Below are 24,819 nucleotides of genomic sequence, written 5' to 3'. Positions count from 1 at the left end.
TAAAGTAGTAAATGCACAGTAGTTACATTTCGAGAATAAAGTAAAATTGGAGAGTAAAGTCCCACAAAAATAAAGTCAAAATAATACAAGAATCAAATTGTAATACTACGAGAATTAATTGGTAATATTACAAAAATAAAGTTGTAGCGATAAAGTCAAAACTTAAAGAATAAAGTCATAATATTTGAGAATACAGTTGAAATATAATAGACATAATATTTCCAGATTAAACTCAATATTATGAGAATAAGGTTGTAATAATTACTAAATGAATTCATAAATTTTATGACTATTTTTATAATACTACGGCTTTCCTTGTATTATTTCTACTTCAATTTTATTCTTGTAATTTTATTATTTTTACTTTCTTAGTGACCCTAATACTCTGTTGTAAAAAAGAAATTACTGAATATTTTTCAAAAATAAAATTTTCAAAACCAAAAATTTGTTTAATTTATAAAATTGGTTTATCGCCAAGCTCTAAAAAGAAGAAAGAAAGAAAAAAAGTTTAAAATCATAAAATTCAGTACTTCCAAAGAGGCATTAATAAGAAATGTTACGTCGCACCTTTAAAACAGAAACTTTATAAACTCATGAAACATTAAATCTTAAATATTTATTCAGTGTAAAAACATTTGACATGTCATCAAATCCATCCAGTTACTAAAAACAAAACTTTAAAACCCAAAAACTCAGTGCTGAACCTCAACAATCTGCACCACAGTTCTGGAAAACGTCGCCGGGTCGACGTCCTCGCCGCACAGCGGCGCCGGCGGCTGCAGGACTGTGTGCAGATGCGACTCGTAGCTGCTGTCGTGCATCCAGGGACACGGCCGGTGGAGCAGCTCCTTGTCGAGCCCGCCGCTCGCCGGCGGTGCCGGCGCCGACAGAAGGCCGCAGTCCCAGTCGGAGTCTGACGACTCCACGGCGCACATTGCCAGGTCTGGGATGAGCGCCGGCTCGATGCACTCAGAGGTCGAGTGTGGATGCGAACACTCAGAGTCTCGATTTGAGATCACAACTGGAGTTGCTGAATCCATTTGAAACAGAGTTGGAGTGAAATTCTGAGCGGCAGAGACGGAAAACGAGCTGAGCGTCTCAGGGAAACATCGCTGTACTGGATCAAATGATAAGCGATCCACAGCGTTCGCCATGTTGTCAGTTTGTGGTTTCAACAGGAAGCATCCGTTCTTCCTCCTCTTGCTGCTCCTGTGTTCAGGGCTCGCCGACCTGCAGCGCTTCCTGGGGTTTGGTACCGCGGCAGACAATCGAGGGAATGAACTCTGTCTACTCAAAGGCCGAGTGGGAATCTTTAGACCCTTTTCTTCCTCCAAACCATCTGAAAACACAGGTAGTAACGAAGGCAGTGGAAGTGCTGACCCATAAGTCTGTAATCCATGGGTTTCCTCTGAGTTAAACTGCTGAGGACTGAGAACGGGGGGTTCTGGGTATGGGCTGTGTGGATCCATGATGCTGTGGGAGAGGGGAACCTGTGGGCTGAGAACCGGCGGCAGGGAGTACGGATCTGGGAGGAGACATGGAGCGTCCGGACAGGAAGTATCCAGCTGTTGGTCCAGAGGTTCAATGGTGAGGACAGGCATCGTTGGGCTGGACGCCTCAGACTGAACGTGAGCGGAGTGGTTGTCAGTCGGGTCAGAAGAAACGTTTCGGCTTGTAAATTTTAAATCTGCTTGGTTAGAATTGTCTCTTTTGAGGTCCTGAACAGCGTCCTCCACTTCAGCATCAGTACAAAGTTCTAGTTCATCAACAGGCAGTGGAGTCAGCGCTCTACTGAAGGAGAAAAAATAAAAAAAGAGAATATTTGAGGAAAACTGAAGAACTGTGGTCTAAAAATGTCTACTGTGTCTTGTAAGACCGTATTAGGGCCACACTAAAGAAATAAAACTATGAGAATAAAGACAAGGTCTCCCCCAGAAAACTTGATAAGCCCGGTGTTTGGGCGCTAAGGCGACCCGTCGTGTTTTTGAGTTAAAAAATGTTTAAAGTTGACAGGAAATTTTAAAATATCTCTTGGTAATTATGTACTATTGAAAGATTGGAAGAGTAATACCTGGACACCAACTATAAAATCTTTAAAAAATGAAAACATTTTAAACAGACTTAATAAATAAGCAATGCTGAGCCTGGTGGGAGCACAATTAAAGTCTGGTGGCCCGCCAGACTTATAATACACTGGGGGAAACACTGAAACTCATAGTATTATTAGAATAAAGTCATGATATTACAATAATAAATTCGGATTGCGAGTAAAAAGTCGTTCGGAAATGAAGTCGTTATATTATGAGAATAAAGTTGGACGAAAATAAAGTAAATTTACAAATTCATTCTCATATTATTTCAACTTCATTCTCATAATTTACTTTTCTGTTTTTTTCTCGGTATGGCCCCAATACTTTGTCGCACAAAACTATTCGTACCTGTTGAACATTTGGTCCTTTACAACTGCAAATGTCAATCTAGATTTCTGTGGTTTTATTTATCAGGGCAACACAAAGTACTGGAGGATTATGAAGTGAAACGAAAAGCACCAATAGCCAAGTCTGTCACAATAATCAATTAATCAATTAATTGCATGATGAATTAAAACAAGCTCTCATCTTAAACATCAAAAATAAAACAACAACCAAAAACAATAAATAAAAATGAAACAAAAAAAAACGTAAATAAAATGCATTATGAAGTTTTTGTAAACAAAATTTCCTTTCAAAAGAATATTAATAATCAGAATGGAAATTATTGATTTTATTCATGATGTGATTAATTGATTATTGCAACAGGCTTCCTGCGAGAAATGTTTCTTTTATATTCCTTTACAGAGATATAGAGAAAAATAAGTAGATTCTATTCTATTTTATTTAAGGACTACAGAGGAAAACAAATCTATGTAACATTTTCTCTATTATTATTCGGTAAAAATGCTGCATTTTCCTTCCACTTTTTTTTCCACAATTATGCACCAATATATATATTGGTCCATCACATGAAAATACCCAATAAACACAGTAAAAAGGTTTAAAATCAAGTAGGTATTTTTACACAGAGCTGTAAATATTGGTAAACTCTACAAACTATGAGGTTATACCTTTGTTCTGGTTGCTGAGGTGGGTTTGGGTCGAATCCTGGAAGCATCTCAGCCACAATCTGATCCACGGATTTGTAGTTCGAAGGGTCAAGCACAAACGAACGGTGCGCATCCGACTGTAAATGCTACAACAGCAAAAAACGATGAAAGCTGTAAAAAATATAAAAATAGAAACAAACAAAAAAGAAAGACTCCCACCTCCTCCAGATTCGCAAACGTTTCATGACAACATTCGCAGTAGGAAGCGTCTTTTCTGCGCGGCCGCCAAGGAGACGGGTTGCAGCTCAGCTGGGTCGGAGATTTTTCCTTTGAGTTGTTTTCAACTTTATTTTCCCTAATTACAAATAAAAACTAAGGTAAACATCAAAAACTAACGGGACTTGTTTAGCTATTTAAGTCTGAGGGGCAGATGAACAAACCTCTTTTTATCGTTTCCTTGCCCAAATAGAGGAGGAGGAGGAGATTCGAAGGGACTGAATCGACCCAAGAAGTACAGAGAAGGAAAAGCCACAGACTGCATGTGCAGAGGCTTGTACTTCCTGGTTTTGTTGCAAAAGAAAACACAAAATACAACTTTAAATACATGCTTGGACTTGTATTTATTAAAGATTGATCTATTCGTCCTGAGCGACATCATGCTTTATTATTTATTTAAAATAAAATTTGGAAGTCCTATTTGCACTTTCTGAACTATTTGGAAGAAAGTTTGTTGCATTTTATCTCTAGATAACCTATTGTTTTTGTCAGTTTTAGTTTCTTTATAATTTATTTTAATGCTATACTCCTAATTGCACAGACAGAACTAATTAAAGTTGTGTTGTTTGTACATGGTTTATGTTTGTAATTCAGTACATTTATACCTGTGTTAAAAAAAAAGGAAAATTTTAAGTCAGGTCAGCACTAAACCTCAGATAGAGGAAAATGTGGATCGGTGCATTCCTATGGAATTTGTTATGAAATAATTCTAATTATTCCATAACAAAATATTTCTATTCATTAGAGGAACAAAAGAAAAAAAAGTGGTTTGTATGTGATGGCTCATCTGGCCCCAGCTGGGCTTCCAGATCTAATAGGATCGCTTTCCAGACATTAACCAGAGCACTTCAATTACTTAACGAGAGACCAAATGAAAGGATGTGTTCACACATGGAGATCCCCTGCAGCAGGGATGTCAAACTCCAGTCCTCAAGGGCCGGTGTCCTGCAACTTTTAGATGTGCCTCTGCTGCACCACACCTGAATAGAATAATTATGTCATTAGCAAGGCTCTGGAGAACTGATCTACACAAGGAGGAGGTAATTAAGACATTTAATTCCAGCGTTTTGTACCTGTGGCACATCTAAAAACTGCAGGACAGCGGCCCTTGAGGACTGGAGTTTGACACCTGTGCCCTGCAGGAACGCACAGCAGAGCCTGCAGAGCCTCATCAAAAGAAATCGAACATGCCTCAGCGGCGACCTCCCGGGGAGCGGATCCTCCGGGGGTCCATTTGTCACGTTACATGATGAGACCTTTTAACGAGTTCAATTAGGAAAGTCAGTTGGAGTGAAAAGCAGCCTGACTGAAGGACGCAAGAGCAGAGAAAAACCCAGTTTTACTTTGGTTTCCGCATAATTTCACTACATTTTCCTCAAAAATGTTTTTAGGATCTTTTTTTTTTTAAATTGAGATATACAAAAGATATTGGTAAAATATTTCCAAATGTATTTATTTATTTTTAGAAAAATACACTTTTTAGTTGCTTTTGCTTCAACATAATTTAACTTGACTTCCTAAAAAATATTTTTGAGGAAATTTTTTTGTCTTTAATTGAAAATAATAAAAGGAGGTTGGTGAAAAATTTTTATTCTTGGGAAAAATATAATTTTTAACTACTTTAATTTCAACACAATTTACTTATGTCTCAACATAATTTCACTTTAATCTTTTTTGTTTTTCAAAATGAAAAAATACAAATGGGGTGTCGGTAAAATATTTACAAAATCCTATTTATTTATTTTTTCCTTTTAGAAAAAGGTAAATTTTATTTCTATTAAATTAGGAACGATAATTAGAGTGAAATGCACCATGTCAGTGAAAAACATATTACTTTTGTTTCCAGATAATTTCACTTGACTTCCCAATTTTTTTCCTTTGAGAAAAATACACTTTTTAATTCTATTCTAGTGTATTTGAATATATATTTATAGATGGACTAAACGAAAGGAGAAACTCACCGGTTTGAGTCTTCAATTTTAAGATACGGAGTTCGTAAAGCAGTAGCTGTGGTAAGAACAATCAGAAAATATTACATTAACTAGTATGGAGTAGACATATGAAACTGGAAAACAGATACTAACCTTTGACAGTAGGCACACTTTGTTTGGTGGATGTCTTCTACATAAATATGAACAAAAATGTATCAGTATTCAAACTTTAAAACACATTTAGACAGGTTTCTGCTATAACAGCCTATTAAAAATACATGAGCAATTGTTTTCAGTGTACCTGTATGAAATCTAAAAGTTCTATTATAATTTTTTATAAATCTGATTCTTACTTCAGGCCTTTTGGGTTTAGCGCTGAAGCTCTCTCGACTCAAATGCTTCAGATATAAAAGGACATCTGGCATCAAATTAAGGGACAAAAAACTACCAAATTTTAGCAACACAGACACATTTTTGTGATCAACTATTTCCTTTAAAGGTGAAAATCCACAGAACAACTGGAAAACAATAATATTTCACATTCAAGAAATCCAATTTATGCATTTTTTAGGTTTACATGGAGGATAAATTCAAGAATGTAAGACATTTACTGACATAACGGACTGCTTTAGCTGTGTGATGCAACAGATTGTGGCGCCACCTGCTGTAAGCGCCGAGTACTGCATGTTTCCGCCACTAAAAGGATACCGTCCACATACAATATCTTGACCCCCCATGACCGCGCATTGGACAACACGCTGCTCCTCTGCTGCCGCTCCTGCAGAAAACACCGAGCAGAAATAAGCTCAAAATTCAACACTTTACACAAACAACGGTTTTTAAAAATTTATTTGAGTTTTGTTTACTTACGTTGTTGCACATAGCTTTTTCAAGAAGAGCCTTCCCTCGGCTGCCACAAGCCTAAGGAGACAAAATCAGCTCACAAGTGCAGTAAAGTACGCAACATGTTTACTGTTTATTTTAATGCTACAATCACAAGCTGCAGTTTGTTTTGTAGCGATTTTATGCGATAAATCAACACAAACGGGGACATAAATGTAAAATGGGGAAAAAAGAAAACATGGTTTTCTTTAAAAAAAAAAAAAAAACTCTGAAAAGTGAAGAATGCATTTTTAATCAAAGCTCTAAAAATGGAAAAAATTATTTAGATTTAAGAGAGAGGGATTTATTTAAAAAAAACTAAAGGTAAGAATGAATATTACAAACAATCAGAGGGTTTCAGGTGTGGAATAATTGTTATGAGGTTTTTCACTATTTAAATAAAAAACAATTATAAAAACCACTTGCTAAACAAATAAAATAATGTTTGATTATGTTTTCTTTTATGAATTTGTCTACAGACTTTAGAAAATAGATTCTGCTGCTTTGATTTTGATGATGCTTTATGTATTTAAAAAAGTGAAGATAAGATCCAACAACTATTTTTTTAGTCTACGCTTTATGTTCTTGCTATTGATAGAAATTTAAGATAGAAGTTTTTTTTTTTATTTCTGTACTTGTTTTGTTTTTTCAGCATTGTGTGTGTGTGTGGTTTTTATTTTTTGACTTGCGCATGGATCAATTAAAAATGACAGACAAATAAATAAATGAATATATAACATGCTTATAATATAAAAGTAAAGATATAACACAAGTGTAGATTTGTATTTGTAATTTTTTCTCTCTTTCTACATCATAATTATGTGCTACTTCGTGTTGTTCTATCCCATAACACCCAGAGTACATTAAACATTAGTGGTTTAGCACAATTTTTAAAAGTTATGAATACATTTGCAAACTGGATTTCATGCTAGAGTTTGTTTGGAGGTTAGAGGAATATTTTACCCCCAGTCGAGGATTCACTGGTGGCTGTTTGTCTTTGCTGAGGCAATTATCCGGCTTCTTCATAAGATGCTGGCTTCCTTCGTTTGTCCCTTTTTCTTCACCTTTCTTGTCCTCTTTTAGACTCTCCTGGTTTCCAGTCACAACAAAGGTGACATCTTTATGCAGGAAGCTCTCAACCTTCTTCAGAAGGAAAAAAAACAAAACATCAGTCTCTGCTGGGATGGGAGGTTTTATAAAATAAACTGGTGCATTTTTCCCCGCATCTGCTCCTATAGGATTTTCATACATGCTTACCCCTCCTAACAGAGGAATGGCCTCCAGCAGCAAGGTGGTTGAGCGTTTCTTCACATTGTCGAGGTAGAAGGTCTTCCCCTCCAGTTTCTTGTCTCCAGCACAGAGTCGGCCGAGAAGCCCTCGCTCCTTTGCAGACTGCTGAGGCTGCATGGCCGAAGCGCTGCAAAGGAGTTCACCGCAACAATTTAGATTGAATGTAAAACATTGACTAAAAACTGTAATATGAAACCTGAGAAAAATACAAACAGGGTTTCCCTTGGAGTATTATAAGCCTGGCGGGCTTTACTTGTGCCCCCACCAGGCTTAGTATTGCTTATTTACTTAAGTTTTTTTTTTTAAACGTTTGCATTTTTTAAGACTTTATAATTGGTGTTCAGGTATTAATCTTCCAATAACACATAATTATTAAGTGATATTTTCACATTTTCTGTCAACTTTAAACATTTTTTTAACTCTAAAACACGACGGGCCGCTGGATGAATGACTCTTCTTCTCAGTTACTGTTTTCATAGGCCCATGTCAATTATGTATGGTCCAATTTGAAGTGCAAAGAGTAAATGCATAAATACTTTATTGTTTATTTAAACAGGACAGTGCACATTAATAAACGTAGAATGTTTAGCAAAATGCTAATTTCCATCCATAGTCCCATACTTGGAATTAGAGTTGGGCAATATGGACTTAAAGTTTTATCACGATATATTGCAGTTCCATTCTGATAACAATAAAAACTTTTTATTACATCTCTTAAGTAACTACAGCTCTGGAGAAAATTAAGAAACCACTTGAAATTATCAGCTTCTCTGATTTTACTTCTTATATGTTTGAGTAAAATGAACATTGTTCTTTTATTATATGAACTACTGGCAACATGTCTGAAATTCCAAGCAAAAATGTAGTTTTTATTTGCAGAAAATGAGAAATGGTCAAAATAACCGAAAGGATGCAGTCACATAAAGAAGTGTACTTTGTATCAGTAACTCTATTTTCAAATTTACCGGCATTTATTGATGCTTTTATTGAAAAAAAAATGATAAAATGGTGAAACTATCAAACTCGACAACAAGGACAGTTTTGGGGGTTTAAATATTACCAATTGGAATTTACCGTGAGAAAGATAAAACTTACAACGGCACGAAATGTACCATGACAAATGATACACAACGCTAAGAATAACACAAAAACTAAATCTAGTAGATGTTCCTGGAGCTTAAGCAGTTTGTTATCTTATCCAAACTCAATAACTGAACTTGGAAAACATTTTTTTTCCCTTTTGATTTATCAGTTTCCCTGCTGAACAGAACATTAACAAGAAAAGTTTAAATTTAAAGGAATACGACAGATATCATTATGCAATTTTCAAATACACATTTATATAAACGACCATTTTGAAAATGAGTAATGATAATTTTCAAGTAACCATTTAATTTGACAAACCCACATTTACAATGACAAGGGGGGCGGAAATAGCACATTTTAAAGCTCTACTGCACCTTTTTGAGTAAGATTATAAATGTCCAGATCGTAATAAAATTAAATTTCCCTCCGTGGGACGAAACATCTACAACTATTTACATTGTTGTGTTCTAATCTTTCCTCCTATCTAGAATAACTATTAGTTACTGCTGACTGTTGATCTGCTTTCTCCTCAATGGTCAATCTGGGAGGATTTTCTTCTAATCAATCGAGAATTACATCTCAACCTCTATTTTCTGAACTTTATTTTACAAACTACAACAGCGCAGCGCATTGACTCGCGAGCTTTAGCTGACCTTAGCTAGCTTAGCTTTGCTCTCAATACAGACGAAAAACGTCTCAACTTGAAACACGGCTTCACATTCAAACATACACACGGGGAATTACTAAATAAGACTGTATACTTACGTTTAGCTATGGTCCTGGAAAACGTTTTGCGGTGAAAAGCTATCCATTTACCTCATTATGAGATGCTAAAAACCCAAACCGCCGCTTTTTCGAAAACAATGGTGACGTCACATCCGGAAGTTGTTACTTTGTGGATATAGTGAAAGCAACTTTAATTTTCTCGATTCACATGCTGCTTATAGTTTGTATTTATGCATTACATATATACAAATTCATATATTTTAATCAATTCATACTAACATTTTATATTTTTATGTTTTCAGTCAAATTTGGAAAAACTATTTATGAAATTATACGTTTTAAGTAAGACATGAGTATTTTTTACTCTTAGAACTATACTTAGAAAATTGTACTATTTAAAAAGCATAACGTGATCAGATCAGAGCAATGTAAACAGGTTATTCCTATAAATAAAATGTTTGTCATTGTTTTGTTTTGTGTCCACGGTTCAGTTAATAGTTTAGTTTTGACTAGCTTCTCATTTCCAATACAGTATGCCTATATATTATCAATTCACTCATTATCACCAGCCAGTAAAACAAAATGTAGTTTATAAAAGGACCCAAGTAAAATAAAGTTTACCGAATACAGCAATACAGGTATATTCCACCTTTAGATATACTTTTTTGGGGGGTAGGGGGGTAAATTTTACTGCCGCTGTCATTTTATGTAGATTAGCTTCAGGAACTAAAACCAGTTGTTTACAGTTTCCCAGCAGATGGCGATGTTTCTGTAAGCATCAAGGAGTAAACTGTAATGCAGAAATCATTAATTGTTTTATATGATAGTCACATTTAAATACGTATTTTTGAAAACTGTTTTATGAAAGACAAACTCAACAAAGAAAATAGAGACTTTTTATTGAAAACATGCTGTTATTTGACAGTAAAAAAATATCTTTGAACAAAACCAAACCCTTTCAGTTAGAAAATCAATCAACTCTATATGTCTTACCTAAGGCCAGGTAAAACATGAATTTGGGGCGCTGCATTAACCGTTGAACTAATGTAGGAATAAGTTGCACAGAACCACAGTATTAAAAAAAATACTTAAATGTAAACGTCTGGTGATCAAATAGAAAAATCTCAAAACATAAATGAGGATTCTCTCAGTCTCAGAATAATAAAGACAAAAAGGTTGTAAAATGTTATCTCTAAACTGGTTACGAGAACAATCAACGAAAAGTTGGCTCAGCAGAAAAACAAACTGTTTTGCATACTCAGAAACAACAATATTGGTTAGAAATTAGAAGTATTTGTACATAGAGAGCTGGTCATGTCCAATTTAGTGAGAACAGATTATATAAAAACATGTTAAGCAGTTCTTTGGCTCTTCAATGAAGGCACTTAAAACAGAGGCCTCTACTGCCAGACACAACTGACATTTTTAACATCAAATAAAAACAAGAAAAAACACAAAAAATACCAGGATACAAGTATCTACTCTGTATTTCTTAAGAGTTAACTCAGAGAAATGTACCTGTCTTAGTATTTTCAACACGTTTTTGCATATAGATGCTTAAAGTTATGTAGTCGGGTTTAGCTAATCTCTTCTATAACTGCTTAGTGTCAAATGTAAAACAATTAAATAATAACAAATATTGTAGAGGAGTCGCTAATACTAACTGAAATGAGCCCTTGAATATTTTATTTGTCCCTGAAGAGCCTTGTTTTTACCCAAAAGTTACTTAGATAAGCAAATGTTTTAACCGGGATTGACACTGTTAGAGATTGTATTCAGAAGTACATATATGTAAGTGAGACTTTTATTGAATGGTTCATTTGAGCCAATCTCTGTGGTCTAGCTGCATCAGTTATAACCTAAGTTCTGTATCTGAACTGTGTTTCTTTATTTCAGATCCACTCAGAACTCTTTATCACTCCATATTTGCCGCTGCTGCTTGTGCCGCTGCTGCCCCTGTTGGTCTCGGCCTTTCCAGCGGCGTGCCGGGACATCTGCCGGTGTTTACGTTCATGGTTGGGTTTGCTGTTGTTGTTACTGTGGCCCTGCAGCTGGCTGTAGGTCTTGTTGTTCGCATTCAGCTTCTTCTGCGCCTGGCCCACGTCTTTTTGGGTACTTCTGGGACCGTCGCCCCTGCCAGCCCTGCACAGGTTCTCGTCGTTGTTGACGTACTGCTGACGCTCCTCCTGGGCGATGTTCACGTGGTTCTGTTGGCACGCGATCTTGGAGTGGGTGAGATCGGTGATAGGAAGAGGTGGGATGTGGTTCCCCTTAGACACCAGAAGAGGTTTGACGGCAATGTTGTATCCTGGAGGGGCTGACGGTTCTTTCCAGGTGAAAGGGGAGCTGCTGTGGTCGTCGCACAACCCCGCCTCATTCACTGCTTTATTCCTCTTTGTGAGTCCGTACAGCTTGTCGTCACGCAGCTGCAGTTGGCGGGAACGGGCTATTTCACAGATGGTGCCAATGCCCAGGTGAAGCATCTCCCATAAATTGAGCACCAGGCAGAGCATAGAGACGGCGTACATGATGAGGAGGAAGATGGTTTTCTCCGTGGGCCGCGACACGAAGCAGTCCACGCTGTGCGGACAGGGCAGGTCGGAGCAAACGTATCTGGAAGGCACAGCAAATCCGTACAGCACATACTGTCCACAGAGGAAGCCCACCTCCAGGATGGAACGCGCCAACAGCTGGAAGACATAAATGCGCATCAACCCATCTTCTTTTATCCGCTGACGACCATCATGGCGAACCTTATCTTTCACTTGTCTCTCATTACCGTCTCCCTTCACAGCTAGACTCCCATCATCCTCCGCCTCCGTCACTTCGTAGATCATTGGGTCTTCCTCGTCGTCATCCTCAGCCTCTTCCACGCCCCTGTGCTGCTTTCTGCTTCCCAGGTAGCGCTTCTTGAGTTTGTTTCGTGGAAATCTCCTCACTCTCCCCGTGTCTGCCTGCTCTTCTGCCCGAGCAATTTTGTTCACAGCGTAGCCAAGATACATGAGGGACGGTGCAGCCACCAGGATGGTTTGGAAAACCCAGAAGCGAACGTGGGACAGAGGAGCGAAAGCGTCGTAGCAAACGTTCTCGCAGCCCGGCTGGCCTGAGTTGCAGACAAACTTGCTCTGCTCATCGTAGTAGATCGACTCGCCTCCCACGGCTGTCAAGACGATGCGGAAGACGAGGAGGACGGTGAGCCAGATCTTGCCCACAAACGTGGAGTGATTGTGAATTTCCTCCAGCAAGCGCGTCAGGAAGCTCCAGCTCATGGTAGTGGCAGGAAAACTACGGCAAGAGCCAACATACGCCTTCTGTTAGTGACCTGTGGACGGGAAGAAAAACCAGCTTAGAGATATTCAAAGTTTATTACTTGACTCACTAAAATTTTAGGTAACTTCTTCCTCAGTTGATATGTTTTCTACAAATGAATAAAAGTGAAGATTAGATATTATAAATCAAACCCACATGACAAGAGTTGCAAAAGAGGACAAGACAGAATCAAAAGTTCTGAATTGTTAGAAATGAAATTGTACCAGATTTATATAAAATAACTTAAAGGTGACCTGTTAGGTTAGGATAGGTCAAAGTGACATAAAAAACCTGTAAATTTTTTGCAAAACATCATTGTTAGATGATGAGATCTCAGTTTGCTCAGTTCTGCCTATTTTGAGCTAATTTCAAAATGAGATGTTTTAGGGCGTCTTGTCACTTTAAATTTAAATATACCGCTGCCGGCCACGTTTACACTCTCCCATGGAAATGGCTGCAAACAGATTGCACAATTATACAACCATACATTTTTGAAAAGTCGACAACCAAACACTTGTTTTCCAGCAGCCATTGTACAGCACATTCTGGGGTAAACCTGAACGTGCTGGAGCTCAGCGTGGGTTGTCATGTTTTTATGAGGTGCGAGTGCAAAATCATTATAAGTGAAAGAAAAAAACTTTAAAAACATTAATCTAAGAGTAATTAATCTATAATGTGATTCACGTAAAGAACTGAATAAATTAACTTTTCAGTAATATTCTAATTATTGACTATGACTGTAGATTTATAATTACTTGCAATCAACTAAATTAAACATAAAATGACTGTTTTTATTAAAATTTTACAAAAACTTATGTAAAACTTCCATTTGATATAGCTCTGGAAAATATTAAGACCACTTAAAATGATCTGTTTCTCTGATTTTACTTTTTATAGGTATATGTTTGAGTAAAATTAACATTGTTCTTTTATTCTAGGAACTGCTGACAACATGTCTCTGAAATTCCAAGCAAAAATTTTATTTATTTGCAGGAAATGAGAAATGTTCAAGATAACAAAAAGATGCAGTGCTTTCAGACCTCAAATAATGCAAAAAAAACAAACAAAAAAACAAAAACAAGCTCATATTCATTTAGAAACAACAATATTGTTTTAACTCAGGAAGAGATCAGAAATCAATACATGGGAGGAATAACCAGGAGGTTTTCAACGGGGTTCACTGCAGTGGGCTCTTAGTTTTTTCCAGAGCTCCAGATTATTTTTAACATATTTTATAAATATGCTTAATGTTTTCCAACTAATCTCTTAGGCATTGCTCCAGTAACCTCGCTGGATAAAATCTTCACCAGACAAGTCTAACATTTGTGCACTGGAGCCCAACATGGTTTAAACACGTAAAGAATTAAGGTGTTGACAGCGGCTGTTTGCAAACCAAACCCAACAAATTAAAGCGTACTTCCTCTCTAACTGCCTACCCAAAACCAGCCTAGTCTTCAGAAGTCAGGAATGGTGGTTTTCTACATAATAAATACCAGTTGTGTGGTAAAGCTGTGGCCCGCTTCTAATGGTGAGATACAAATCCCAAATGGGAGACGGTTTGAATAAGATCTTATTTACACAAACATGAAGAAATATCAACACTTACCTTTTTGGTGTATGAAGATGAGCAAATCTAAGAAAGAAAAAAAACTTTCCCAGGATTTTAAAAAAACTATTCTCCCCTCAATCCTCCACCCAAAGAAAACCATTGTTAATCTGTTCTCAACGAGCTTCTGGTCATGTATGAGAAACAGGGTATCCCCTGGTTGATGTCAGAACACAGGAAGTTTACTCAGATTATGGCTCCCCCATTACACAGAATCTAAAAATAAACATAAGGCTGCCAAGAGGAAAAGTCACAGGAAGAGCCGGATGTGGTAGTCCAGAAACACTGACCAGCGTCAAACAGCTCCGACCAACACCAGTCCTCTGGGAAACTGGATTACACAAAAAGCTCAGGGAAAAGGCCCGTTTACATTCAGGGGTAAAGTAAAAATAACACCAGAAATCACGATACAAGACTTGGAAAAATTCTTACAGGGGGAAAAAAATTAAATCTGTTTTTTTTATATGTGCCACAAAAACACTAAAAGAACACAAGGGGACACTTTATTTGAAAGGGTGTGCATGAGACTGACATAATACTGTCATAAATATGACATAACACCTGAACATGGAGTCTTCTTGAATGCCTATGACTTGTCATGAAGAGTCATTCCATAAATAATAACACTTTTAGTGCAAAGTTGGCAATTTTAATGGACTTTTAATGCAAGTATTAGTACAACTTTGCATTAAAAGTGTCATTATTTACCGAATGATACTTCATGACAGCAGTCATAAACATTTATGAAGACTTCATGTTCATAACAGGTGTTGCGTCATATTTATGACAGCATAATAAGAGTAGTCATAAATTATCTTCAAGGTGTTTTTTCCGTATTTGTTGGTTTTGTAGGGTGTCACTGTTTCAGGTTATGAAACTGTAATAACATCTGAACTTATTTTAGGTTTATTTACACCTCTATACCAGGCCAATAGTTGGCGAGGACACATTATATAATCAGTCATTTATTGGCTATTCACGTTCACTAATTGACAAAATGTGTGAAGTGGGACACATTTAAAGATACAGTGTACAGCTCTGGAAAAACTAAGAGCCCACTGCACTGAACCCCATTGAAAACCTGATGGTTATTCCACCAAATATTGATTTCTGATCTCTTCCTGAGTTAAAACATTAGTATTGGTGTTTCTAAATACATATGAACTTGTTTTCTTTGTGTTATTTGGGGTCTGAAAGCGCTGCATCTTTTTTGTTATTTTGACCAAATAAATACAAAATCTATGCTTGTAATTTCAGAGGCATGTTATCAGTAGTTCATTGAATAAAAAAACAATGTTTGTTTTACTCAAACTTATACCTACAATGAGTAAAATCAGAAGAACTGATAATTTTAAGTGGTCTTAATATTTCCTAGAGCTGTATAATCATCTACAGATAGTTTAAATTTTTAGAAAATATAAACGTAAACTGTCCAAATGAGAACTTGTGTACTCAAATGAACCTGACACATATACCACACATTATGTAACCATTTAACGCCTCTATTTAACGTGCAGACGCCCATCTGCTCCAGCTGTACTCTAATTCTTAAGGCTTCAAAGGAACAGATTTCATTGAGATAATAAAAGAATAAATGTAAAATTATTCTGAGGCTATCAGGTTATGAAATCTGATTAAACTAATTTCCATCATTAATTTGATTTCAGATGAATAACTGTTGTTCAGTTTAATTTCATTTTACTTCTGTAAATAAAATATTTACTATGTGATTACTAAGAAATTCCTTAAACCTGCGTATGTCGACTCTTGGTGGACTCCACACATCTCCACGGTTTCGCCTAATAATAGACAGTCACCAGCGGCTGCGTTAACACGCTTCCTGACGTCTGCTGCTTCTTTGAAGAAAAACACCATCCCTTTCCACGGCTTCATTAACAGCCACGTGACGTTTGAAAGTGCACATCTGGCCACGTTGTGTAACGTAGCATGTGGAGGGCCAGTGGCACAGCTCCTTCCAGCCCAAACACGAATCTCAGTCCTCCGCAACGCTCACCTTCTTCTTCTGCTAACCGAAACATGTCCCCGCAGAACTGGGAGCAATGAGATCGTCTGTTTCAAACTCATCGTTTTGGGCCAAATCAAGATTATGAATGGTCTTAGAGGGACGGTCGTACCAGAATGTATTGATAAAACCCATTGACAAACTGTTAAAATATTAATAAATACCTGCATTTTATAAATATTTCTTAAAATTAAACGTCTTTTCACATTGTTCAGTTCACTAATTTTGTGGATTTTGAAAAAGTTTCAAGGAATTTTACAATATTTGCGATTATATATGACGTTAATCGTCACATCGATCACAGACGAACTAATAACTTGACATCAAATAATGCTGAGGTAGAGGAGTCGTAAAGTGCAAAAATACTGCCACCTACAGGAGAAAGTTAGAGGTCAATTAAAAATTAAACCCAATGTTTTTGACAATTTTCGCTGAAAATTTGCACTAAACTTCAGTTATGCATTAGCAGGAAAAAATGTGGGAATCTTTTTTAACATGAATTTCCACAAACACAGAGTCACAGAAAACTGGGTGGACAGATTGATTTGATGCAATTTAGCATCTGGAGTCCAGAGGGCCACACAAAAAGCTGTGGCGGGCCAGATTTGGCCCCTGGGCCATGAGTTTGACACCTGTGTTTTAGGGGACAACTTGTATTAATAGGAACAAATCAAACCTGCATGTCAGATGAGCAACACAGCGACTGAGACGGTACTGTAAACTGAAGATAATGATGTTTTTTTTAAAAATGTGCATTTTTGATAGTGTTGGAGTTTATTCAAGCCTTTGCTGACTGGAAGTGGCAGCAAACAAATCCAATGACTTAGGCTGACTATTTTGAAATTAGGTGAAATATGGCAATGTTTATGGTAAAGGGCAATATGGAGACATTAGTCCAGAAGGAAAACCACAAATGTTGCTGAACTTTACTCTGCCAAAACAAACAACAACAAAAAACCCTATAACTTAAAATTTGACAAATTAACATTTTAGGTAATATATCCTGACTGTGTTGATTAGAACAAAGTTTCTTAAGCAGTTTTGGTTCTCACAAAAGAAAAGTAGCGATTTGCAGCTGGGCATTTTGTACAAACCCACCTTGAGGGCAATTTATACCTGCTTTGACAACCAATTATTAATTTGCTTTAATTTATTTATAGTCTACAGTTACAAATTCTGATTAAGTCGCTGTAGTTAACAGTTTCTACCAGCAGGAAGTCACTCATTGTTATCGTGATTTGATCAGAGGTGATGTTCTGTCAGATTTTATAAAGTAAAAAAGCCCAAAAGGGAATCAGAACCACAATCACCAGAAATAGTGATAATTACAACATAACAAACAAAAATAAATAGATTCTTTTTAATCTTATACACAGACTTTATGGCTCAATAAATAAGTTTAGATGAAAGTAATATTGTTTTTGCAACTTTTCCTCATAGCTTCATTCAGAAATACGCAAAATGTTTTCTGTGATAACAATGCTATGAACTCTGTTATGCAGAAATTTTGTTAATCTGACAGCAAAACAAAACTCTACAAATATTTTAAAACCAATAACAGGTGAAGGGCTTTTCACAGGCAGGATGAGAAAAAGGATTCTTCATAAATTAAGCATATTTCTAATTGATGGTTTCAAAGCAATTTCAGTTACTTCACTGCCAAAATAAAGCAGCTAATATAATAAAGTCTTTACTAAGATCTGGTAACCCAATTAAACATAACTTGAGAAAAATATATAAGAAAATGAACAGAGAGTAGAGCCTTACGGTTCATCTACAAGAACAAATCTGAGATCACAAACCCAAAACTTGTATTGGGCCAGAAAATAAAATCATCTTTGCAAAATATTGCTTCTGTCTAAAACGTCAACATAACAGCTGCTAAAATCAAGGACTTATTCTGTTTGTTGCATTTCCAAACATTTTGTTGTACTGTTTATATAATTTTCATTTCAAAGATTTAGCTGCCACATCTTAACAATTTGGGGAATCTCAGTTTGTGAGAGATAACATTTTGTAATTTGGCTCAGATTATTTGAAGCCTGCCATCTAATGCAGAGAAAACAAACGTTGCTTGTTCACAAATATTTCATTATCTGGAAACAAAGATTGTCTTCAACCGTTTTCTCTAGTGAGTTCACACATTTTGGGCTCGCGTTCTTCATTCGGTCCGACTCTTTAAAGAAAAGAGTACAACAGTAAATAGAAAGAAAAATGAAACATGGCTTTCAGATATTCTTCTAGTACACAAAATGTGCATTTATGGAGCTAAACTCAGGGCGGTTCTGGGGAAAACCTGCTAGAGGCCACAAAAGACTAGTGTGAGTTTCACCTTCCTGCAGGACAACCACCATCAACATGCAGTCAGAACCGAAGCAGAATGTAATAATGTGTTGGAATGGCTCAATTAAAGATCGGAGGCACAAATTAACACCACATACCATGTGACTAGAACTTTTCTGCAAAGAGGAACTGGGTTATTACCTGTTGGCAAAAATGCATATTGGTAGACACATGCTCCCCAAAATTAATACAATACTTTTCAGAAGTAGATATATTACATTACATCGTTTCACATTACAACAAACTTTGTAGTGTAAAAAATGTTTTTTTAAAAAGGTGCAAGAGGTATTTAATACTTCTGTAAGGTCGTGTAAAGTTAACCTGTTTAGTTAAATTACTGGAAAAGGTCAAAGTTTGTGAAAGAGGCCAGAATGTACCAAATTGAGAAGCTGGGAGTGGTGCCGCACGCCAACTCCAGATGTCTCCCATCCTGAGATCGAGAACCTCCTGTTTCCTATAGAGCCTATAAAAGAGCCAGCTTTGTACAAGCCCGTCTAAGTGGGCTTCAAGCTGCGAACATGAAGGTTTGTGGTTGCTTTCAAAGCTCTAAAAGTGATGCTCCACCCAAAGGCTATTTGAGATTGAAACGCTCACCGACTATTTACACAAAAGGCAACTTTAAAAAGTTTGCAACTTGCTGACACCGCCGTTTCCCGCAGTAAACTGATGGGAATTCTCCATTAAATGGATTCTCCTGAGTCTGCATTAAGGTGATCTCATTAAAAAAAGGGAAGTAAGTGACTGCCAATTGGACAAAACCAGCCATGATACATACTTCTGCACGGTTACCATTTCAAATAAAATAAAGAGTTGTAGCAGGAAAATGACAGAATGACTTCAACAATTATATGTGTGGGAGGCAAAATGTAAAAAGTATACAAACACAAAAAAAAGATAACTACAAACAAATGGTGTCAGGATGTGTTTCCATAAAAATGTCATACTAAATTTGATGGACGATAAATTTATTGCAATAAACGATATTATTGTTGTTTTCAGACAATGATAATGGCATAATAATGCAGGAACACATTCTCAGTGATCAATAAACTTTAAATTCAATTGAACATTTAACATTGGAACTGGAAGACATGTTAAATATCCAAATTAAAATTAACAACAGAAATAACAAAAGAAATTCATTATGGATTCTCTGTTAACAAAAGAGACCAAAACTAAAGAGTTTTGTCATGCAGTTTTTGGTAGAAGGAGAAAAAAACTGAAATTACTGAACTCATTTTAATTTAATTAATTTATTACTTATTGTGACATACCTAATCAGTACATTGATTGGGAAACTTTGGTGAATAAACTTAACAGTTGCAGTTTGGGGCAGAAAATAATTAATGCATAAATAACAGAGAGATTTAAACCAGATATTTTACTCTATTGATACATTTCCAAACCATTTATTATTTCATTTTACTTAACAAGAGTCAAAAATTTATGTTTTCTTGAAAGCGATAACTAAATTGTCTCAGTTTTCTGCAGTTCAGCCTTGATAGGCAAACGAAACTTTGTCTGTAACACAGTATAAAAAAATGGCACGTAAAATTCTACTGTGCTTTTTAAAAAGCAGAAGTCTTACAAAACCAGCATTCAAAATGTAACTACACCTGCGTTCCTCTGCAAAGGATAAACACAATTTGAGCCAATACACTCATAGTCACATTTCTAATGAAAAAAAAAGTTTAGAAGTGATAAAAAAATATGTTTTTCAGCCATCATTTAGTCATTTGTTGTCAAATCACTTAAATATTGAAATGTTAGATGTTTTCTCTTGGGATAAAAGCTTGTAATACACTAGAAACCGTAAAAACATCTTATGTGGCAATGAGAAAGCATCACAAACCTTTCTAGGAAGTCAGTTTACTAGGGTGTAATTTGAGGAAGGTTTAACAGTTTTAAAAAATTCAATACCACCCAACCCCACTGTATAAACCATCAATTATCCTCCCACACAGCTGGGACCTAACTGGTTCCTCTTGGAATAAAATGTTATTTATACAAAAAGTTTCATAGACACATGGAGAGTGCAACAAAAAATGTACACCACTTTGAACTCTCACTTTTTAGATAAATAGAACAAAAATTAGATATTTCCTTTCTTAAAATATTTAAGAAAGACTCCAAAAAATCAGGATAAAAGAGAATAATGGTGTTACCTTTTCGTGTAATTATTTGATCCTCTCCAACTTGATGTCTTCTCTGATATCTTCAATTTAAGCCCCATCTGCCTGCAGAGCGAACAGAAAAGCAGCCAAACAACTTTAAGATAAGGGTCAAAAAAGTGCTTAAATGAAAAAAAATAAATAACTGTACTTCTCATCAACATTGGCACATCTGGAACGGAAGTGCCCCATAACAAGCTATCATTAATTGGAGGCTCAGTAAAATCCAACATCCTGACTATTAGTTATAACCCAAGCAGTCGTTTTGGGTTTGTGGCAGTTTCATTGTTTTTTCAAGCTAAACTTGATTTGACTCATATATTTTTTTTATTTAGCACTTTGATGAAATCTATCCAAAATTATAAAATACTTACAAAAGTCAAATCTGAGCATTTTTCCTCACTGCATGCACATAATTAAAAGGTTAGTTTGTCATTCAAGAAACAATTATCCTATTTGTGAAAATACACAAGAAATGGCCAGGTTAACCATGAGAAATAGACGAGTCAAACCTTGAAAGTTTGTTTCCCCTATGTCTTATGCGTCAATATTAAAATAAACAAATGCCTGATCAAACCTGCCCTGAATTATTTTGCACTAAAACACATTTTAAAACACTTTAAAATGACAAATTGTGTTGTAAAGCAGGATTAAAATAATTCAGGCCTGGTTTAACCAAAGTTATTGTAGTTTGCAATAACTACAATAACATATAAGTGTCATGAAGTGTGGCGGTGAGGGGTGGTGAGGCAGACGCAGCAGACCCAGGTAGGATGAATAAATGATTTTAATGATGAATGTCCCAAAAAAGTCCACAAACAACCAGGCAGCACGACTGAGCAGAAGCCAGGGCTCAACGCTGGTAGCAACTGGTAAATTGACTGGACAACACGAAGGACTGAACGCACATAAGACGACTGCAAGACAAGGACCCGACAGAGATGCAGAGACACAGGTGACACTAAATACACACGGGGTAATTAGGGAACGAGAAACACCTGGGAGTAATCGAGGGGAGAACAGGACAACACGGAGACACAGCGACACAGAAAACTCGAAATTAACACACAGAAAACACAGATCACGACAGTACCCCCCCCTCAAGGGTGGCTACCAGACGCCCCAAAAAACAAAAAACACAACAAGGGTGGGGGGAGGGGCGCTGGACGGGGGGCCAGAGTCCGAAACAACAAAAAACAACCCACCATTGTGGGCGGAAACACAGGGAACACCAAGAGTCCAAAACAACAGAAAACAACCCAACGGAGTGGGCGGAGGCACAGGAGGCGGGAACCATGGAGGTGGTCCGGCGGCCGTCTGCGGCGCTGGAGGCGACGACAAGGAGTCCTGGGGGCTGCCCAGAGGCGACGACAACGAGGAGTCCCGGGGGCCGCCTGAGGCAGCGACGACGAGTCTCTGGGGCCGCCCTGAGGCGGCGACGAACACTGAGAGTCGGGGTCTCGGGAGAAGCACAGAGAGTCGGGGTCTCGGGAGGAGCACAAAGAGTCGGGGTCTCGGGAGGAGCACAGAGAGTCGGGATCTTGGGAGGAGCACAGAGAGTCGGGGTCTCGGGAGGAACACTGAGGGGCGGAGACTCAGGAACACTAAGGGGCGGAGACTCAGGAACACTAAGGGGCGGAGACTCGGAACTGGCACTAGGGAGACTCCCACTAACTGGGACCAGGAGCGGAGGTGGTCCGGAGCGGCCCCTTGGAGCCGGCAGCGGAGGACGTCCGGAGAGGTGCCTCGGGGCCGGCGGCGGAGGAAGTCCAGAGAGGCGCCTCGGAGCCAGCAGCGGAGGAATGCCGGAGCGAAGCCTCGGAGCCGGCGGCGGAGGAATGCCGGAGCGCACCCTTGGAACCGGCGGCGGAGGTGGTGGCTCCTTGAGGCGACCAGGGGCCGGGTCCACCGGCGGCTCAGGTCGCTGACTTCCCGGAAGGAGGTATCGACGGGGGCCGAATCCGGGGGGTGCTAACACCAGTCTTGTCCCCCGGAAAAGCTCCCGCTGCAGATCGGCGAGAGCTTCAGCCAGTGCCCTCTCCTCCCTGCTGGATCTCAGCCTCGGTCCGCTCTGCCTCTTTGGAGGGAACATTCTTAATCCAGCTGTATCCGTATAAGCTGCCTCACCGATCAGTTTGGTCGGGTCCTTCTGTCATGAAGTGTGGCGGTGAGGGGTGGTGAGGCAGACGCAGCAGACCCAGGTAGGATGAATAAATGATTTTAATGATGAATGTCCCAAAAAAGTCCACAAACAACCAGGCAGCACGACTGAGTAGAAGCCAGGGCTCAACGCCGGTAGCAACTGGTACATAGAATGGACAACACGAAGGACTGAACGCACATAAGACGACTGCAAGACAAGGACCCGACAGAGATGCAGAGACACAGGTGACACTAAATACACACGGGGTAATTAGGGAACGAGAAACACCTGGGAGTAATCGAGGGGAGAACAGGACAACACGGAGACACAGCGACACAGAAAACTCGAAATTAACGCACAGAAAACACAGATCACGACAATAAATGCAGAAAAAAAAGTCAAACTTCTGACTTTAATCTCAGAATTATGAATAAAGTCAGAATTCTGACATTAAACTCAGATTTATGACTTTGGAAACCTGAAAAAAAAATCTAATAAATTCTGATACTTTCATCTCAGAATTGCAACTTTTTTCATTGAATTCTGACTTTTTTGAGAATCCTAAGAAAAAAAGTCAGAATTTTGACTTTAACCTCAGAAGTGCCTTTTTTCGTTGTATTTAATGAAAAGTCAAAATTCTGAATTTAATTTTAAAACTGTCTTCAATCAATAAAAGAAGAAAGTCAGAATTTTGACCTTCTCAACGTTCTGACTTTTTAGGCAACATCTTGAAACTGTACCTTGGAATTTTGGGGGGGAAAATTTGAGAAAATTCCAGTGACTAATCAAAAACCAACTTGCTTCCATGTTTAAAATTTGCTCCAAAGATCCTTTTGTAGTATCTGAGTGTGCACTAAAATGCTACAAAAAATCCTTTAAAATAATTAGCCAAGGGATTAAATTAAATATAGTAGAATTTGTAATTGTAACACCAGATAGCGTAATATTTGACTTTAAAACGTATAAAATGTCGCAGCCATTTTTAAACAGGCAAATCTACAGGTTGCCCCGCAGCTAAAAAATATTGTGATTTAAATGCTAGCAACTTGCTAACACGAGCAAACTTTAGCCTAGCAAGAAATTCTGAAATATTAAGAAAATATATTACTTTAATTTTAAATACGAGTTCATTTTAATGAAGCTTGATCCATTAATACTTTCTTATTTTGCCAAAAATATTTTTAAATTACAATTATTTCGTTTGCTAGCAGACGGTAAAAAAATTAATTAGTTAAGCTTCGAACTTTTAAAATTGATTCCTACCAAAGTGACACATTTTTTTAGAAATACAAATCTATATTTCTTTGTTAACTCACCGTTTGTTCTCCGAGTCATTTGTCAGCGGTTTCTTTAGCGATCTGATTTCCCCCCAAAGGTATTTCAGACTTTTTTTTTCTTGCTCACCTTTTCCGAGCGCATCGTTGGGTTTTAACGTTTTCAACCGGCAGGATGCAGAAAGTCCAGCAAAGCAACCGCTGATTTAAAAAAAAAAAACAAAAACAAAAAAAAATCTCCGGCGCAAACAGAAGCAGCGTTGACTCCCTGCTTTTACTGCTCATTAAAATACTGAAGGACACGTAAAGAAGTTCTGCCTTACTTTTATAAACAACATCTCCTCTTCTTTCTTCCCCCGGGGAGCCGCAGAAACGCAGCGCGGATGGTGCTGAAGACAAACTGACTGAAACTCCCTGAGTGAATCAAGAAAGGAGGAGTTTGACTTTCTGAGAGCGAGAGAAAGTCAGACATCACAGGATTGTTTTTTTTTTTTTAATGGGGTTAATACAATAAACAAAATAATCTTCCTTTTGTCTAGTTTATTCTTAATCTTCATTGTTTTAGGACTATATGGTCCAATTCTGCCAACAAAATGATTTTTTAAAATACTTATTTTTCTTTTGGCTTTTCTTGTTTATTAAGCTGAAATATGCTAAAGGCAAACTCTTAAACCACA

General features: G+C 37.5%; 2 protein-coding genes across 4 annotated transcripts; both read right to left on the bottom strand.

Annotated features, from left to right (window-relative positions):
- Window positions 1-596: 596 nt before the first annotated feature.
- Window positions 597-9,418, bottom strand: dbf4b (DBF4B-CDC7 kinase regulatory subunit). Of its 2 annotated transcripts, none has more exons than XM_032573570.1 (12): window positions 9,313-9,418; window positions 7,429-7,588; window positions 7,135-7,314; window positions 6,160-6,210; window positions 5,998-6,067; window positions 5,643-5,707; window positions 5,443-5,479; window positions 5,320-5,365; window positions 3,523-3,642; window positions 3,302-3,437; window positions 3,104-3,228; window positions 597-1,791 (listed from the first exon to the last, which is right to left on the bottom strand). In XM_032573570.1, the coding sequence occupies exons 2-12, from the start codon at window positions 7,576-7,578 to the stop codon at window positions 693-695; spliced, it is 2,079 nt and encodes a 692-aa protein (XP_032429461.1). In that variant the 5' UTR covers window positions 7,579-7,588; window positions 9,313-9,418; the 3' UTR covers window positions 597-692. The 2 variants fall into 2 exon arrangements, with proteins under 2 accessions (XP_032429461.1, XP_032429462.1); XM_032573571.1 differs by having other exon boundaries at window positions 597-1,788.
- A 737-nt stretch (window positions 9,419-10,155) lies between these two features.
- On the bottom strand, window positions 10,156-24,547 carry LOC116726728 (gap junction gamma-1 protein-like). 2 transcript variants are annotated; one of them, XM_032573579.1, is made up of 3 exons: window positions 24,273-24,547; window positions 20,720-20,791; window positions 10,156-12,595 (listed from the first exon to the last, which is right to left on the bottom strand). In XM_032573579.1, the coding sequence occupies exon 3, from the start codon at window positions 12,540-12,542 to the stop codon at window positions 11,166-11,168; it is 1,377 nt and encodes a 458-aa protein (XP_032429470.1). In that variant the 5' UTR covers window positions 12,543-12,595; window positions 20,720-20,791; window positions 24,273-24,547; the 3' UTR covers window positions 10,156-11,165. The 2 variants fall into 2 exon arrangements, with proteins under 2 accessions (XP_032429470.1, XP_032429469.1); XM_032573578.1 differs by lacking the exons at window positions 20,720-20,791; window positions 24,273-24,547 and adding an exon at window positions 14,189-14,345.
- Window positions 24,548-24,819: the final 272 nt, after the last annotated feature.

The sequence above is a fragment of the Xiphophorus hellerii genome, chromosome 10 (assembly GCF_003331165.1).
Source record: "Xiphophorus hellerii strain 12219 chromosome 10, Xiphophorus_hellerii-4.1, whole genome shotgun sequence".
NCBI classification, from domain to species: Eukaryota; Metazoa; Chordata; class Actinopteri; order Cyprinodontiformes; family Poeciliidae; genus Xiphophorus; species Xiphophorus hellerii.
Note: the sequence above shows the minus strand (reverse complement) of the source record. Positions and strands in the feature narration are given on the sequence as shown.

Excerpts from the sequence above, each read along its gene's own strand:
- dbf4b (XM_032573570.1), bottom strand. The coding sequence starts at position 7,578 with ATGCAGCCTCAGCAGTCTGCAAAGGAGCGAGGGCTTCTCGGCCGACTC. Across the intron at positions 3,643-5,319 it reads AAAATTGAAGACTCAAACCG|GAAGTACAAGCCTCTGCACA; the intron begins GTGAGTTTCTCC and ends CAACAAAACCAG. Across the intron at positions 1,792-3,103 it reads CCTCAGCAACCAGAACAAAG|TAGAGCGCTGACTCCACTGC; the intron begins GTATAACCTCAT and ends TTTCTCCTTCAG.
- LOC116726728 (XM_032573579.1), bottom strand. The coding sequence starts at position 12,542 with ATGAGCTGGAGCTTCCTGACGCGCTTGCTGGAGGAAATTCACAATCAC.